Source organism: Papilio machaon, chromosome 21, assembly GCF_912999745.1.
Source record: "Papilio machaon chromosome 21, ilPapMach1.1, whole genome shotgun sequence".
NCBI classification, from domain to species: Eukaryota; Metazoa; Arthropoda; class Insecta; order Lepidoptera; family Papilionidae; genus Papilio; species Papilio machaon.
Window position 1 is genome coordinate 5934573 of NC_060006.1, and position 13648 is coordinate 5948220.

The 13648-nt window shown below is 32.2% G+C and overlaps 1 protein-coding gene across 2 annotated transcripts; it reads right to left on the reverse strand.

Annotated features, from left to right (window-relative positions):
- Positions 1-1505: 1505 nt before the first annotated feature.
- Positions 1506-11901, reverse strand: LOC106714560. 2 transcript variants are annotated; one of them, XM_045683186.1, is made up of 2 exons: positions 11816-11901; positions 1506-2780 (listed from the first exon to the last, which is right to left on the reverse strand). In XM_045683186.1, the coding sequence occupies exons 1-2, from the start codon at positions 11848-11850 to the stop codon at positions 1952-1954; spliced, it is 864 nt and encodes a 287-aa protein (XP_045539142.1). In that variant the 5' UTR covers positions 11851-11901; the 3' UTR covers positions 1506-1951. The 2 variants fall into 2 exon arrangements, with proteins under 2 accessions (XP_045539142.1, XP_014363120.2); XM_014507634.2 differs by lacking the exon at positions 11816-11901 and adding an exon at positions 5533-5919.
- Positions 11902-13648: the final 1747 nt, after the last annotated feature.

Sequence of the window (13648 nt, forward strand, 5' to 3'; positions counted from 1 at the left end):
TGAATGTGTGTATGTTATTTATTATAAAAAAAACAGTATTTGTTTTGTCTATGGTTGTTTCATTAAATGTTCTTTTTAACAACGTGTATGAATATCGCGATTGGTTTTCGGGAAATTAATGTTTTTTTTTTAAAATATTGATTGTCTATTGTAAAAGCAATTATATGGAAGACATAGATGTAATTGTTAATACACTAAACATGTCATAAGAAATATAGTCAAACAAGGATATCTGAGCTGGTGTGAGAGGCGCTGCTGTCGCGGTTAGTTATTTCAGAACGACAAAAAAAGAAAACATATGACAGCTACAGCACTTAAATTGTTTAAACTTTCGTGAGACATCATAATTAATTAATTAAGAAACGGCTTAACTCACGTTTGATCGTCCGGTGACGGCACCGACTAGTTTCGGACCCATCGGGGGTCCATCTTCAGGGCGAGTGTTGTATATATACGTATATATATGTATACGAATACGTGTCGGACATCGTCACTACGTTTTGCGCCCCGTTTAATGTTAACAACAACAGTGACTCATCAATTTTGAACTCGTCGACATCGCCGTCGCCGACGCACGCAACGGCCACTGCGCCCCCCGCGCCCGCCGCCCCCTCGAGCCGCGCGCTACGCGCTATGGCCCGCAGTGCGAGACGCGAAGCGACCGCGAAGTCTTCGGATTAAACACTTGCCCTGAAGATGGACCCCCGATGGGTCCGAAACTAGTCGGTGCCGTCACCGGACGATCAAACGTGAGTTAAGCCGTTTCATAATTAATTAGCTACAGCACTCTAGATCTAGTAGTAGATGAGGGCGCTAGTGATCTGTCATAATTTATTTTGACATGTCCACAGGTTTAGATAGCTTTGTCCGTCTATATTTTTTTCTATACGATCTCATTGAATACTCTTTATGATATTTATAAATGTATTTGTGTTTATGTGTAACAATTTTGAACCATAGATAATAAATATCTGTCATTGACGTCTATTATATCTGAATCGTCTATCCATAGATTATGTTTGACTGCCTCTTCGTATGTGTTTTTAAAAAACCTAATAAATAAATTATGTATTACTCTTTCACTCAGTTTCTTGTATTTTATTAAAAGTTACCTTATTATTATAAAAAATAATTGAAATGTCGACAGATTATAAAATACAAATTATTTAAATGTAGTACAAAAATTAATTTATTTTTTATCACTTCCGAGCGTAACTGTACACAGTTTTACATTTGTAACGTCACTTATCAAAGTCTAAATAAAATAAAATTACATAAAAATGATTTAATCACTTTATATTTAAAAATAAATTAAGAAAGAGTCCTTAAAAATTACATTAGAAACTGACAAACTTATCGATGGTTTCTGAGACCTAAATCTCTGTATAAAACATAGGTAACAATATCGAGGGGTGAAAGGCTATTTATTTTAAGCGACATTTTTATAGATATAAGTCAATATCGCAAAAAATGTCGCTTAAAACAAATAGCCTTTCACCCCTCGATATGTTTTAAACATGGATTTTGGTCTCAGAAAGCCACAGTTAGCACATCGCACTAAAACTGTAAAATTCGACTGCGGTCAAACTTTTATTTATAAATATTGATGTCTTTGTTTTGTCAAAGACAATTAAAGGGATGGCAAGTCAGTAGGCTGAAATGGCAATGGGCCGATCACATCTGTCGGGCCAACGACGCCAGATGGGGAAGAAAGGTCCTAGAATGGAGACCACGGCAGGGGACTAGGAGTGTGGGGCGTCCTCCTTCCAGGTGGACCGACGACATAATCCGCACGGCGGGAAGTTGTTGGATGCGAAAGGCGGAGGACCGCGTACTGTGGAAGGCATTGGGAAAGGCCTATGCCCAGCAGTGGGCAGATAAAGGCTGTTGATGATGATGAAAATGTGTCAATGTAAGTTTTACAGCTTTGGAGTTTTAGGTTAATATTAAATTAGAAACAACACATAAAATACTCGTCGGGACATCTGGGCACTGTTATTTGCAGTTTAGGACAATTCCATATTTTTTCACATCGACAATTCGTTCTGAACTTTCTTCGTCCTTTTTTAATAAAATTTTCATTTAAATAACTTTTACGGCCATTACTGAAGTAGCTAGGTTTGCTAGTTTCATAATTTGGTACATCTTCTACTATATTTGCTATATTTTTAATATTCACTGTGCTTCCGAAATTTTGATTGTTGTTCAAAATATTTTTGCTGTCGCTAAAATTTGTTGCGACTTCGTCAGTTTTGCTTTTGTCAGATAACTTTTTATCAACAGCTGTAGGTTTAACTTCTGTATTTATCCCTTCTATTTTACTAGATTTTTCTTTGGTAGAATTAATCGTCTTAAAATCAGTCTTATTACTTATTTCAGAATATGTCACGTCGGCAACATTGCCTTCTTTCTTAATTTCAAGTCTCCTTTGTCCTGGTAAATAATTATTAGCGAATAAGCCAATATTGGAATATATTTCGGCTGTATTTTCTTTGCTTTCATAATCACGTGGTATAGATTCTGTAATTTTGTCATAACCATCTGTCAATTCTTCGTTATAGTCTGTGGTCTCTAGATCGATGTTTTCAGTTGTCATATCATAGAGGGAGCTGTACGGTCTACCGACATTGATGAGGGAGTCGCCGTCGGGATAGTGTGCGGGTAGGTTGTATACCTCTGCGGGGTAGTCGAAGATAGTCGGCTTTACGTCAGCGATTGTCTCAATGCCCTGCTGAGGCGCGGTTAACGTTCGTCCGCACAGGAACAATAATAATAGTTTTCTGAAAAAAAAAAAGTACTAATTTATTTTCAATTATGTATTAGTGTTTTGAATTTCCCTTGTTGTGGAAGTTAAATTGTTTTGTAATATTCTTTTATAAAATACGTTATTCATAACCGTAGGTTTAATTATTACTTTTAAATTTCTTTCTGTTATCATTTAAATTATCTATGTTCCTATAACATTTTGTTTTAATAATTAAACAAAATGTTTCGTATTTCACCTTCATCAGGAACATGTTATTTTAACATACTTGTTTTATATTAGCTTTTAAAGTGATTTATTCAAGTTTCAGTCATTGAACTCATTTAAATATGTACGAAAAGTAAACAAAACTTATAACAGTCATATCTGATATTCATTATCGATTTGTATGGATAATTTCCTATAAAAAAAGTTAATTTTCAATCATAAAAAAACTCTGAATCCTTTTGATTTAACTTGGATATAATTTTCCGGTATTTCTAAGCGATTATTGTTTTTTAATCCTCTTCAAATAATATCATTGAATACAATTATATGTAAATCGTAAATAATTTTGCAGAATACAATAACTCAATTTATCATTTCCTATATAAATGTTCTCAGGAAGTTACTGAAACATTAAAAAATTCATCGTCGGTTTTTTTTGGGGATATCAGTTGCCAATGTTGAATGTGGATTTCCACCGTCAGTGCACTTCTATAAGAAAATATTGTTGACCCTTTTATTATATATCAAAGAAACAAGGATATCAAGCGTTCATCCGCAATCTATATTTTAGGGTTGCCAAAACCGATGTAGTATTACGCGGTTTTTATGCTATTATTATTTTTTTTAATTTAATAACTCGTGTGAACAGAGGTCCCTTGCAATGTCACAGTGAAACAATATGAATATAAATGTCATGTAAAATAAATTATCTCCCGCTTTGCTATACACAATAATTTAATAATTATTGTGTATAGCAAAAATATTTAATAATTCTTGTCGTTTGTGGTTACCTCTTATGTCGATAGTCTGTCAACAAGTTCTTTGAATGAAGTAGAAGCATCTCGGAGAAACATAGCGACTCTCACAAAACATATTTTCATCCCTCGAATTCTCACTAAAAATGTTTTCATTGATAATTCATTTGTTATTTTCTCAAAATTGTAAAGATTTTAAAATACGAATTAGTAGATTGGTTTCAGACAACATTTTATAATTTACGGAATCAGTTATATTTATCTTACTAATATTATAAATGTGAATGTTTAGATGGATGGATGTTTGTTTGAAGGTATGTCAGAAACGGCTCGACGGATCTTGTTGAAATTTGTCACAGATGTAGAACATAGTCTGCAAGAACACATAGTCTACTTATTAAGTTTTTTTTTAATCCGGAGCGGACGGTGTCGCGGGCGTCAGCTAGTTATATTATAAATAAACCTATACAATGAAATATTCTTCGATCTAAGTTACACGATAACTTCGCCCGGTACAAATTCCTCGTACGCTAGTAAATTATTACAATTATATTTCGTAGTTGCCGCTTTGACACAAAAACTTTTATCATTGCATCGAGAACAATAGTACCTACATACTATGTAGTAGTTGGCATTCAGTGCTACTTCACTTTACTATTAAAAACAATGGTAAAAGGCCTTCCTAACGTTCGGAAATACGTCCGTTACGATTAAAAAATAACCTACAAGAAGGATGGCCTTACGGAATGTCGTTAACATGAATTCTTTGTATTTTGATTATTATATTTTAAAATTATTTTTGACCGGTGGTTCAAACCACCGAAATCATTTATATAAAACACATATAGCTCTTTAAATCTTTAAAAAAAAAACCAACATTCATTACCTAAAAAAGAAAATATTTTCGATTAGACTTTTGGAGATTGTAGGTGTATTGAACTCTTTATCATTAGGCCATTAAAAATTATCGAAAGAACTATAAAACAAATTACAGATGACAAGAAAAATCACCGTAGACAAGTTATAGAGTACTAGTTTGGTCACTAAATTAATAATTTAAGCGGTCATTCAACCTAAATGTACCAAATCATATTCATTTAATGTTTCTTTTCCTACACAGAGTATGTCCAAAAAAATAAAATCGCTATCTATACATATTACACTAAAAAGGGCGGGAACAGCCGGGAATAGTCCAAGGCAGATTATAAAAAAAAATCAGTTAATAAACTGCCAGCAACAAAGTGCATGATCGCAGGGCGTGCTATGAATCTGTGTTAACACGGACCGAATGCGTCAAGTACATTTGCTGTTTAAAACTTGATGGTAATTAAAAACATCATTGTGATGAAAACAATGCTGTTTAGAGGGAAACGCGCCGTTCGCAGTTCACGAATATTCCGACTAATTTATCTAATTTATTTGATTTATGTTTTACGGTTTTTTTTTTCAAAAGACTAAAGTAATTTTACCATTTGATATTTAATTAATCTTAAGTTTTTAAATAAATTATATTTTTTACTTACAGTGTGTGTTTAGGTTATTTAATTTTAAATAAATCATTAAATATTATAGATTAATTATAAAATGTAGTATTAAACACTCTTGTGTTTTTCTTATTTCTTTCCACTTACGCACTTTTTTTTTTATAATACATCCATAAGTGTAAATGCACAAAACACAAAAATAATAATAGATCAAATCACATAATTTTTAAATTTTCAAAAAAACAAAATTAAAATTCAATCACTAAATTTAAATTAACTATTATCAGAAATAATCATTATAATAAAAAGGAACATCACTAACCGGTACATTTCAATGCCGGTGTATTCTTCGCGGGATTGTTCTGATATGGCCTCGGGGTTGAAGGATCCACCTCTATATATAAACAGCCTAGACGATACAATAAAACGGCAAATACGACGCAAGAATAAAAAAATAAGTAAAAAAGATGGCGACGTTGTTTTTTTCTCGGTCAACGGTAAGCAACTGCGTTCGAGTTGTGGCGGGAAGACATTGCCGTGCGCGGGAAACTTGACAGCCAGTAATTACTGTGAAATCTTCAATGTTTGTCGGTTTTTGTCGATATATTTATCGTAATGTTTTAAAGTTCTGACTAGATTTTTTTTTACATAATTATGATAGACTTCATTTTACATTTTTATTTAACTAAGATATCAGGACTCAAGGGACCGTTATGAATCATTATCACATTGTCAAGTAAAAGTAGTAGTATAACTAACAGCTATTTAAAATAATTGCACTCTATATCATATATTACAAATATGGTTTTTATGTTTGTTAATGATACTATGATTGTTTTACCGTATTTTTATCAAATTACTTATTTACTAACGCATCATAAAAATAGTAAGTTACGTTTACAAATACACGGTAAATAAACAAGGCTATAAATTCCAATAATGTTTATTTTAGATACCGTTATATTTTATTCTTATATGACTATATTATTGCAATAAAAAAAAAACTACACAATTTAACAATAGGAAAACACAGTCAAAACCTAGTCACACAACAAGTTAAGACAATTATACGTAGCCCGTGTTTGTGAACTTGAATTATTTATTGTCTTGCATCTGTGAGAATCTCGCCAAGGAAGTCATAGATACTGGCAATGACACAGAAGTTACTATTCATCTGACAGTGACAGTTCCATTGTAAACTGACTGAACGATGGTTGGAGTATTTGATTCCTAGATCCTCTTTTTTATAAGAGAAGGGGGCGGAACACCGAGGTGATCAATGACGCCTATGACATTCGAAACACCAGAGGAACTGCAGATGCGCTGTCGGCCTTTATGGAAATAGTATGCTCGATGAAGGATCCTAAGTCGTACTTCTTTCCCACTATATGTATGTGGTGTCAAGGTGGTGTTTAGGTGCTCAATAAATTATACAGAAATGATTTAGGTCACAAAGGAAAGGACCAGAATTCATACCCGAATACTTGCCGTATTTTAGCTTATTCATGAAAACCTTTCAATTCATATACAGTGTAAACTCTTTATAACGAAACTCAAGGGACTGATCATTTTTGTCGTTATAGAGAGTTGTCGTGATATGGAGTGAACAAAAAGACAACCAAATTAACAAGATAACATAACGTAAACAATAATACCGATAATGAATATTTACTGTCTACAAATATGAACATCATCATCATCATCATCATCAGCTCACTATACGTCCCCACCGAGGGGCTCGGAGCCTACCCTAAGTTAGGGGTGACTAGGCCATAGTCAACCACGCTGGCCAAGTGCGGGTTGGTATGTGGTATGTATGGTATGTAATATGAACATATTTCTTCGTAATAGAGAATGGCGTATCGCTATAAAGAGTGTTTCAATATGTGGGTTTTAACGCAAACCGACCAAGTTGGGCTCACTTCAATGTTACAGGGAGTTTATTGTTATAAAGGATAACGTTAATTTATTTTTATATACAAGCTGTTAAAATATGCCTATTATTTTTTCCGACTCTCATAAAATATGTTATAATTCATTAGGTGTGTGGGAATCTATGAACATAATTAAATAATTTATAATGTTTGCCTATTACTGTTATAATTAGCAAATATTACATCTTTAATATCTCTTTATCCTCCGGTATTTCCTGCTTACTATAGCTAATTATATTGTTTTTATAATCATTAAACTAGATTGTGTACTACCGGTTGCCCGCAACTTCGTCACCAATCAGAGGAATAAAAAATAAAAAGTAACCAAGTTATTCCCGCACATATCAGTTACCTTCTAATGAAAGATCCGTCAAAATCCAATCGTTGCGGAGTTTACCCGGAATAAACGCGGATTTGCGGACAAACAAAAATGTCAAAAATTGAATATTCATTATAAACAAACGTAAATACATCATTTGAACGAAATATGTTTTTTTTTCGGTATTAAATACAGTCACAGATATAAGTAATGTTTTAAGTGTCTATTTCTTGTTATTTTTTTTAAATAACATTCATAAAAAATATCATTGTCTTCGTAGTTATATACCTAAAGAAAAAGGTGATAAGAAAAAAGCATTTTGAGAATTACAAGAAATTATTTGAAGAGACCCGTCTCGTTGAAGTATTTTACAAAACTTCCTAACACGAACTTACTTGAATAGTATTTTTGACAATAGTATTCTTAACCGTGATATTTATATTATTACAGTTGCCTCTGTTTATCTATATATATAAAAGAAAGTCGTGTTAGTTACACTATTTATAACTCAAGAACGGCTGAATCGATTTGACTGAAGATTGGTGGGCAAGTAGCTTAGAACCAGGAAACGGACATAGGATAATTTTTACCCCGTTTTCTATTTTTTAATCCGCGCGGACGGAGTCGCGGGTAAAAGCTCGTTTAAAAATAATGAAAAAGATGACAACATTTATTAATAAAGGATTCATGCAGTGAAATTCATCTGCTATATTTTCTTTTAAGATGCTCTACAGTAGCAAAATCAATACATTGTTGGTATGCAAAGATTTCACATCGTTATATTATTCTACAGGAAAGTATCATATCGACATAGATCAATGCACGCATAAAAAATAAAATAAAAAACGTAAAAGCTTTTAATTGATTATTGAAGTTGTTTATTTCCCATGAACAACGAACATCCAGTGTCGTATTTCCACTGAGCGATTATCTTTATGCGACAGACCGCGTTTGAACGCTATATCTATAGAATTACTAGATGTCACCCGCGACTCCGTCCGCGCAGTTAAAAAATGGGGAGGGGGTTATGAAAAATAGATGTTGGCCGATTCTCAGACCTACTGAATATGCTCACAAAATTTCATGAGAATCGGTCAAGCCGTTTCGGAGGAGTACGGTGACGAAAACTGTGACACGAGAATTTTATATATTAGATGTGTTCAATTTTCAATGATGTAACCGACAGTGTGCGACCAGTGGAAACGCATAACCCACTAAGAATATGATCCAGTTCATGATCGTTTTCCCATAAAATGTTTGTTAGCAGAAAGTACGTAAAAACTTTATATGTCAATTGTAGTCAACAAATAGTGTGAGCTTAGGACACAAAGGCTTTTCTAATTTCTCTGACGATAAAAGCTATGAATTACTCTACTTTGGAATCAAATTGAATCATACGTCATATTAAATAAATTCCTAAACGAACAAACCATATTTTTTTTAACATTTTAAATACACAGGGCTTTCTTTTAACTACATTTCCTTAACAATTTCCCAAACATTACATCTATAGGATACTTCTTAGTTTCTAAGTCTTTAAATTTTTATACTCACTTCAATCTCACATAGTTCACTATGTTATTCAATGTGCATACATATTGTTCTATATATAAACATATAAAATACCAGCTGTGCCCGCGACTTCGTCCGCGTGAAATACTTTATTGTGGTAGCATTTTAATGACGTAGATTAATTATTTTATTCAAAACTAGCTTTTACCCGCGACTCCGTCCGCGCGGAATAAAAAAATAGAAAACGGGGTAAAAATTATCCTATGTCCGTTTCCTGGTTCTAAGCTACCTGCCCACCAATTTTCAGTCAAATCGATTCAGCCGTTCTTGAGTTATAAATAGTGTAACTAACACGACTTTCTTTTATATATATAGATTTACATATTCCCATACATACTTTCATCCCCTATTGTTATTCTGCATCCTTGAGGTTAAAAAATTTTCGAACTCTGAACGTATATTTAGTTTTATCAATGTTGTATATACGCTGTTGTATCAACAGCTTAAAAATACGTTTCAAACTTCTAACTGCAAAGAGACGATACTTCCATACATAAACTAACTCCACTTTCAACCCCTTACAACCCTTTTATCCGCCTATGTCCTTTTTCAGGTTCTAGGCCATCTGTGTACCAAATGTGATTTAAATCGGGTCAGTAGTTTTGACGTGAAAGCGAGACAGACAGACAGAGTTACTTTCGCATTTACAATATTAGTAAAACATATAAAAGATAAAGATAACCGGCTCATCAAGGACGGCATCTGGTCATGCAACCAAGTTCAAGTACACAAAACGTTCATAGTTTGGGATGCACCGCAGCCTTCGAAATTCGCAAAGACGTTGTCCAATGTTCTGTACATTCCGACACAAAGGTTAAATTGATTTAATTCGATATGATTGAACTATTATGAATAAAATTAAAAAAAAATGTTTTACTAGACAGAAAGCGGTAGGCTTTTTGATTGCGTGTCCGGCCAAAATAAACGGTTGTCTGGCTTTTGTTAGGCTTTTTACATTTCCCAAACGAGAGTGTACCTATTAATACTGGGATAAAATTCTAAATAATACAGGGTGTCCGACATTTCTACCCAAATGTTCAGCCAAACTGGCTGGTCTGTCCGGCTAGTAGGTTTGGCGACCTGGCAATCCTAGTCGGATCAATTAACATTAGGCGATTTGCTGCTCAACGATGTTGTTTTCCGATAGTTTTGATTTTGAAATTAACAATTTTTTCATAATTTCAATAGTAAAGGAAGATTTTACGTTCTTCTAGAAGAAATAGAAATATTCCGACTCTGCGTTCCGACACAAAATAAAAGATACATAGCAATGGGCAAGCACACATAAAGCCTGATGTCGATGCACTCTGTGGATATAAGATATGTTCATGTTCTGCAAACAATTTACGAATACATTTTTACTATAATAATAATAATCTCTTTTTCAATTCAATTTTATTAGGCTTATATAAATTACGAAGTAAATACTTACTTTAGGATATCTTTATAAAATACGATAATTATTTACGCAAATGGTTTTTGCAGTCAATAACATTATAACATAAACTATTGTAGAAAAGACGTACATTGAAGTTGAGTCGTACTTTGATTTCTAAGAAGCAACTGATGTCATAAATTTTATAAAAGTTTGATGTAAATTATTATTATTATTATTTATTTACAATACAATAAAAAACCTAAAATAGAACTATGTCACACAAAATTATATAAAATAATTTGACTGTGGGATCAAGAAATTTAATTTAAATTTAAATCGATATAATATAAAATTAGATTAGTATGATAATTAAAAATTTAATTTAATTTAAATTTAAATTTATATAAAATAAAATTAGATAAGTATGATTATTAAAATTAAAATAAATTTAAAGAAAGTATAATGAAATCAGTTATGAGATGTTTGTTATGATAAATGTTTACGGTGAGTTTCCACTGTCGAAACACTTGTACAAAACATTATCTCATCTTATTTTTTCTGAAAAGAATGGAGATAGTTTTTTATTCACAAAGTTATTAATTCGTAAACTTTTAACTGATAAAACTTTATATCTATAAAGATTCCTAATTATAAAGTACTCATTTAAAATAACAGTTTCTTTTGACACTAAAATATTAAAATTGAAAACTTTTAATCACGTTAAAATATATAAATTGTAATCAAATATCTATATATATAAAAGAAAGTCGTGTTAGTTACACTATTTATAACTCGAGAACGGCTGAATCGATTTGACTGAAAATTGATGGGCAGGTAGCTTAGAACCGGGAAACGGACATAGGATAATTTTTACCCCGTTTTCTATTTTTTTTTCCGCGCGGACGGAGTCGCGGGTAAAAGCTAGTTTATAATATTAAAAATAAGACATTTAAAATAAAAATAAGTATTAACAATACTTATTTTTATTTAAATAAACAATATACCTATACATTAACTGCATTTGTTTCACACTTATTTTCTGTGTTCTTTTGTTCTTCTTTCTTTCCTGTCCGTCGCAAACTCTGTCTTTTGTTGCCCTTCGCTAGGCAGCTGGCAATATCATCAAGCAAACTGCCATACGATGAGCCGCAACTGACACGAGTTTTATTTCTTCTCTTCTTCTCTGATAATCTTCCTGTCTTCTTCTTAAGTTTTTACAGATAATAATTTAAAATAACGGTTTACCGTTGAGAAAACCGTTACAGAGTTTTACAATATAATAAACGATAGATGCAGTTATATTAAATAAATGATAACATATATGTAATATACAATTTATACTAACAATAATTAAAACTAATTGTTATTTAAAATAAACACCAAAAAAATTGTTAATACATACCTATAAATCGGGAAGTATGCAATATTTTTACGCATCCATGCAACGAATTCACAAGAACACAATTGGCCGACTATTCGTTTGTGCTACCATTATAAATCCCTCTTATCTACGAGGAAAGCCGCGAGTTAATACATAGTTCTAATTAAGTCCCGACCAATGCTTTGTACGCCATATTGAACGACGCCATTTTGTTTTGTTGACTAATTAGTGATGTCCAATGTTAATTCAGAATTATTTCAAAGGCTTGACAAACAAATTATAGTGAAGTAAAACTCTGTAAATCTCGTTCATTCGAAAGCTTATTTAGTTTATAACATCACTGATCTGTAACTGCTGTTCTCACAATAGTTAAGTGGTCCCCCTTAGTGTATGTTTACTATGTAACCTTTAATGGTCAATTAACGTCGCGTCAGTAAGCATAATACATTACATAATATTTACTTTAGCTTTAACTTATCGTGATTATTTAAATTACAAGAGTGACTTATGGTGTAACAAAATGTCCAAAAGACCACCAGTCTTTTAACAATCGTTGAAACTTTTTGTTTTTCAAAATTATTGACTGTCTTATAAGTAAACTTTTTCTCATAACAGTTGATGCCTGTACGTGACCAATAGGTAGACAGAGATTATCTGATAACCTATAATATTTAATTTTATAAAATCAATTTAATTTTACCTAAAAACAATTAGTAATAACATCACTATTAAAATATAAAACATTTTCGTTATCGTGCGTAGCAGGAAGGCGAACCGGATGAGGTGGTCTCCCACAGAAGATAGCGACTGCGGGTAACGAACACTTGGTCCAACAAATTAATAGCCAATTACTGTCATAACACAATAAATGACCTCATAATTACGCACGATTTAATTATTTACATGCACCTGCTAGTTATGATGAATAACAAAATATTTGTAACAGAATCAATCGTATAAATGATAAGGGAAGTGCAATTGGAGAGGACGGAAGGGTAAATATGTTCGTTCTGGACATATCCTCCTCTATCCATTAAAAGTAAGAAACGCAATGCATCTTTACCTTAAAATTTAACTTCTTGCTAATGTAGTTGCGGCCGTTTTGTAAAAAAAACTTTTTATCTGTCTATTCCTTTAGGTCATGGGTGTTTGTTTTTTTATACAAAATAAGTTGTACATTGAAATAATGTAATTGAAAAACATAAATAATCATTAAACATGAAAATAATTATTTTATTAGTAAATATAATTCTGATGTTAATATCAAAATTTTTATTTATTTTTCCTCATTAATTTCAGGAAAACCACAGACAATATTTTCGAGGTAACTGAAACGCGCTAATTATGAATAATATATTCTCTTTGTATAATCTCTGTTAATGTTTTCCGTCAAAAGCGTCTCCGTTACAATAAATAATAAATTAATATTTAAATATTTAAAGTCACACGTTTTATTAATATTAGTGTTATTAATAGCTGAAGAGCTGGCTACGAGCTCAGACAAAGAATTAGTCTAACTATTCGAAGGGGGAATTCTGCCAGTATCTTCGGAACCTTGCCTAAAGGGACTCCTTTTAATGATATATTTTAGTTTTTATATTATACTAGCTTTTTCCCACGACACCGTCCGCGCGGAATAAAAAAAAAAACGGGGTAAAAATTATCCTATTCCTGGTTCTAAGCTACCTGCTCACCAATTTTCAGTCAAATCGATTCAGCCGTTCTTGAGTTATAAATGGTGTAACTAACACAACTTTCTTTTATATATACAGATTTTATAAGGTTTTTAGTTTTAGGTTCTTTATTCCTACTTAAAATCCACATTTTATAAAAAATACCGTTTTATTATCTGTC

Bases quoted from the DNA above. Each gene is read 5' to 3' on its own strand.
- LOC106714560 (XM_045683186.1), bottom strand. From the start codon at position 11,850: ATGCGTAAAAATATTGCATACTTCCCGATTTATAG. The intron at 2,781-11,815 runs GTATGTATTAAC...TTTTTTTTTCAG, and splicing joins GCATACTTCCCGATTTATAG to AAAACTATTATTATTGTTCC.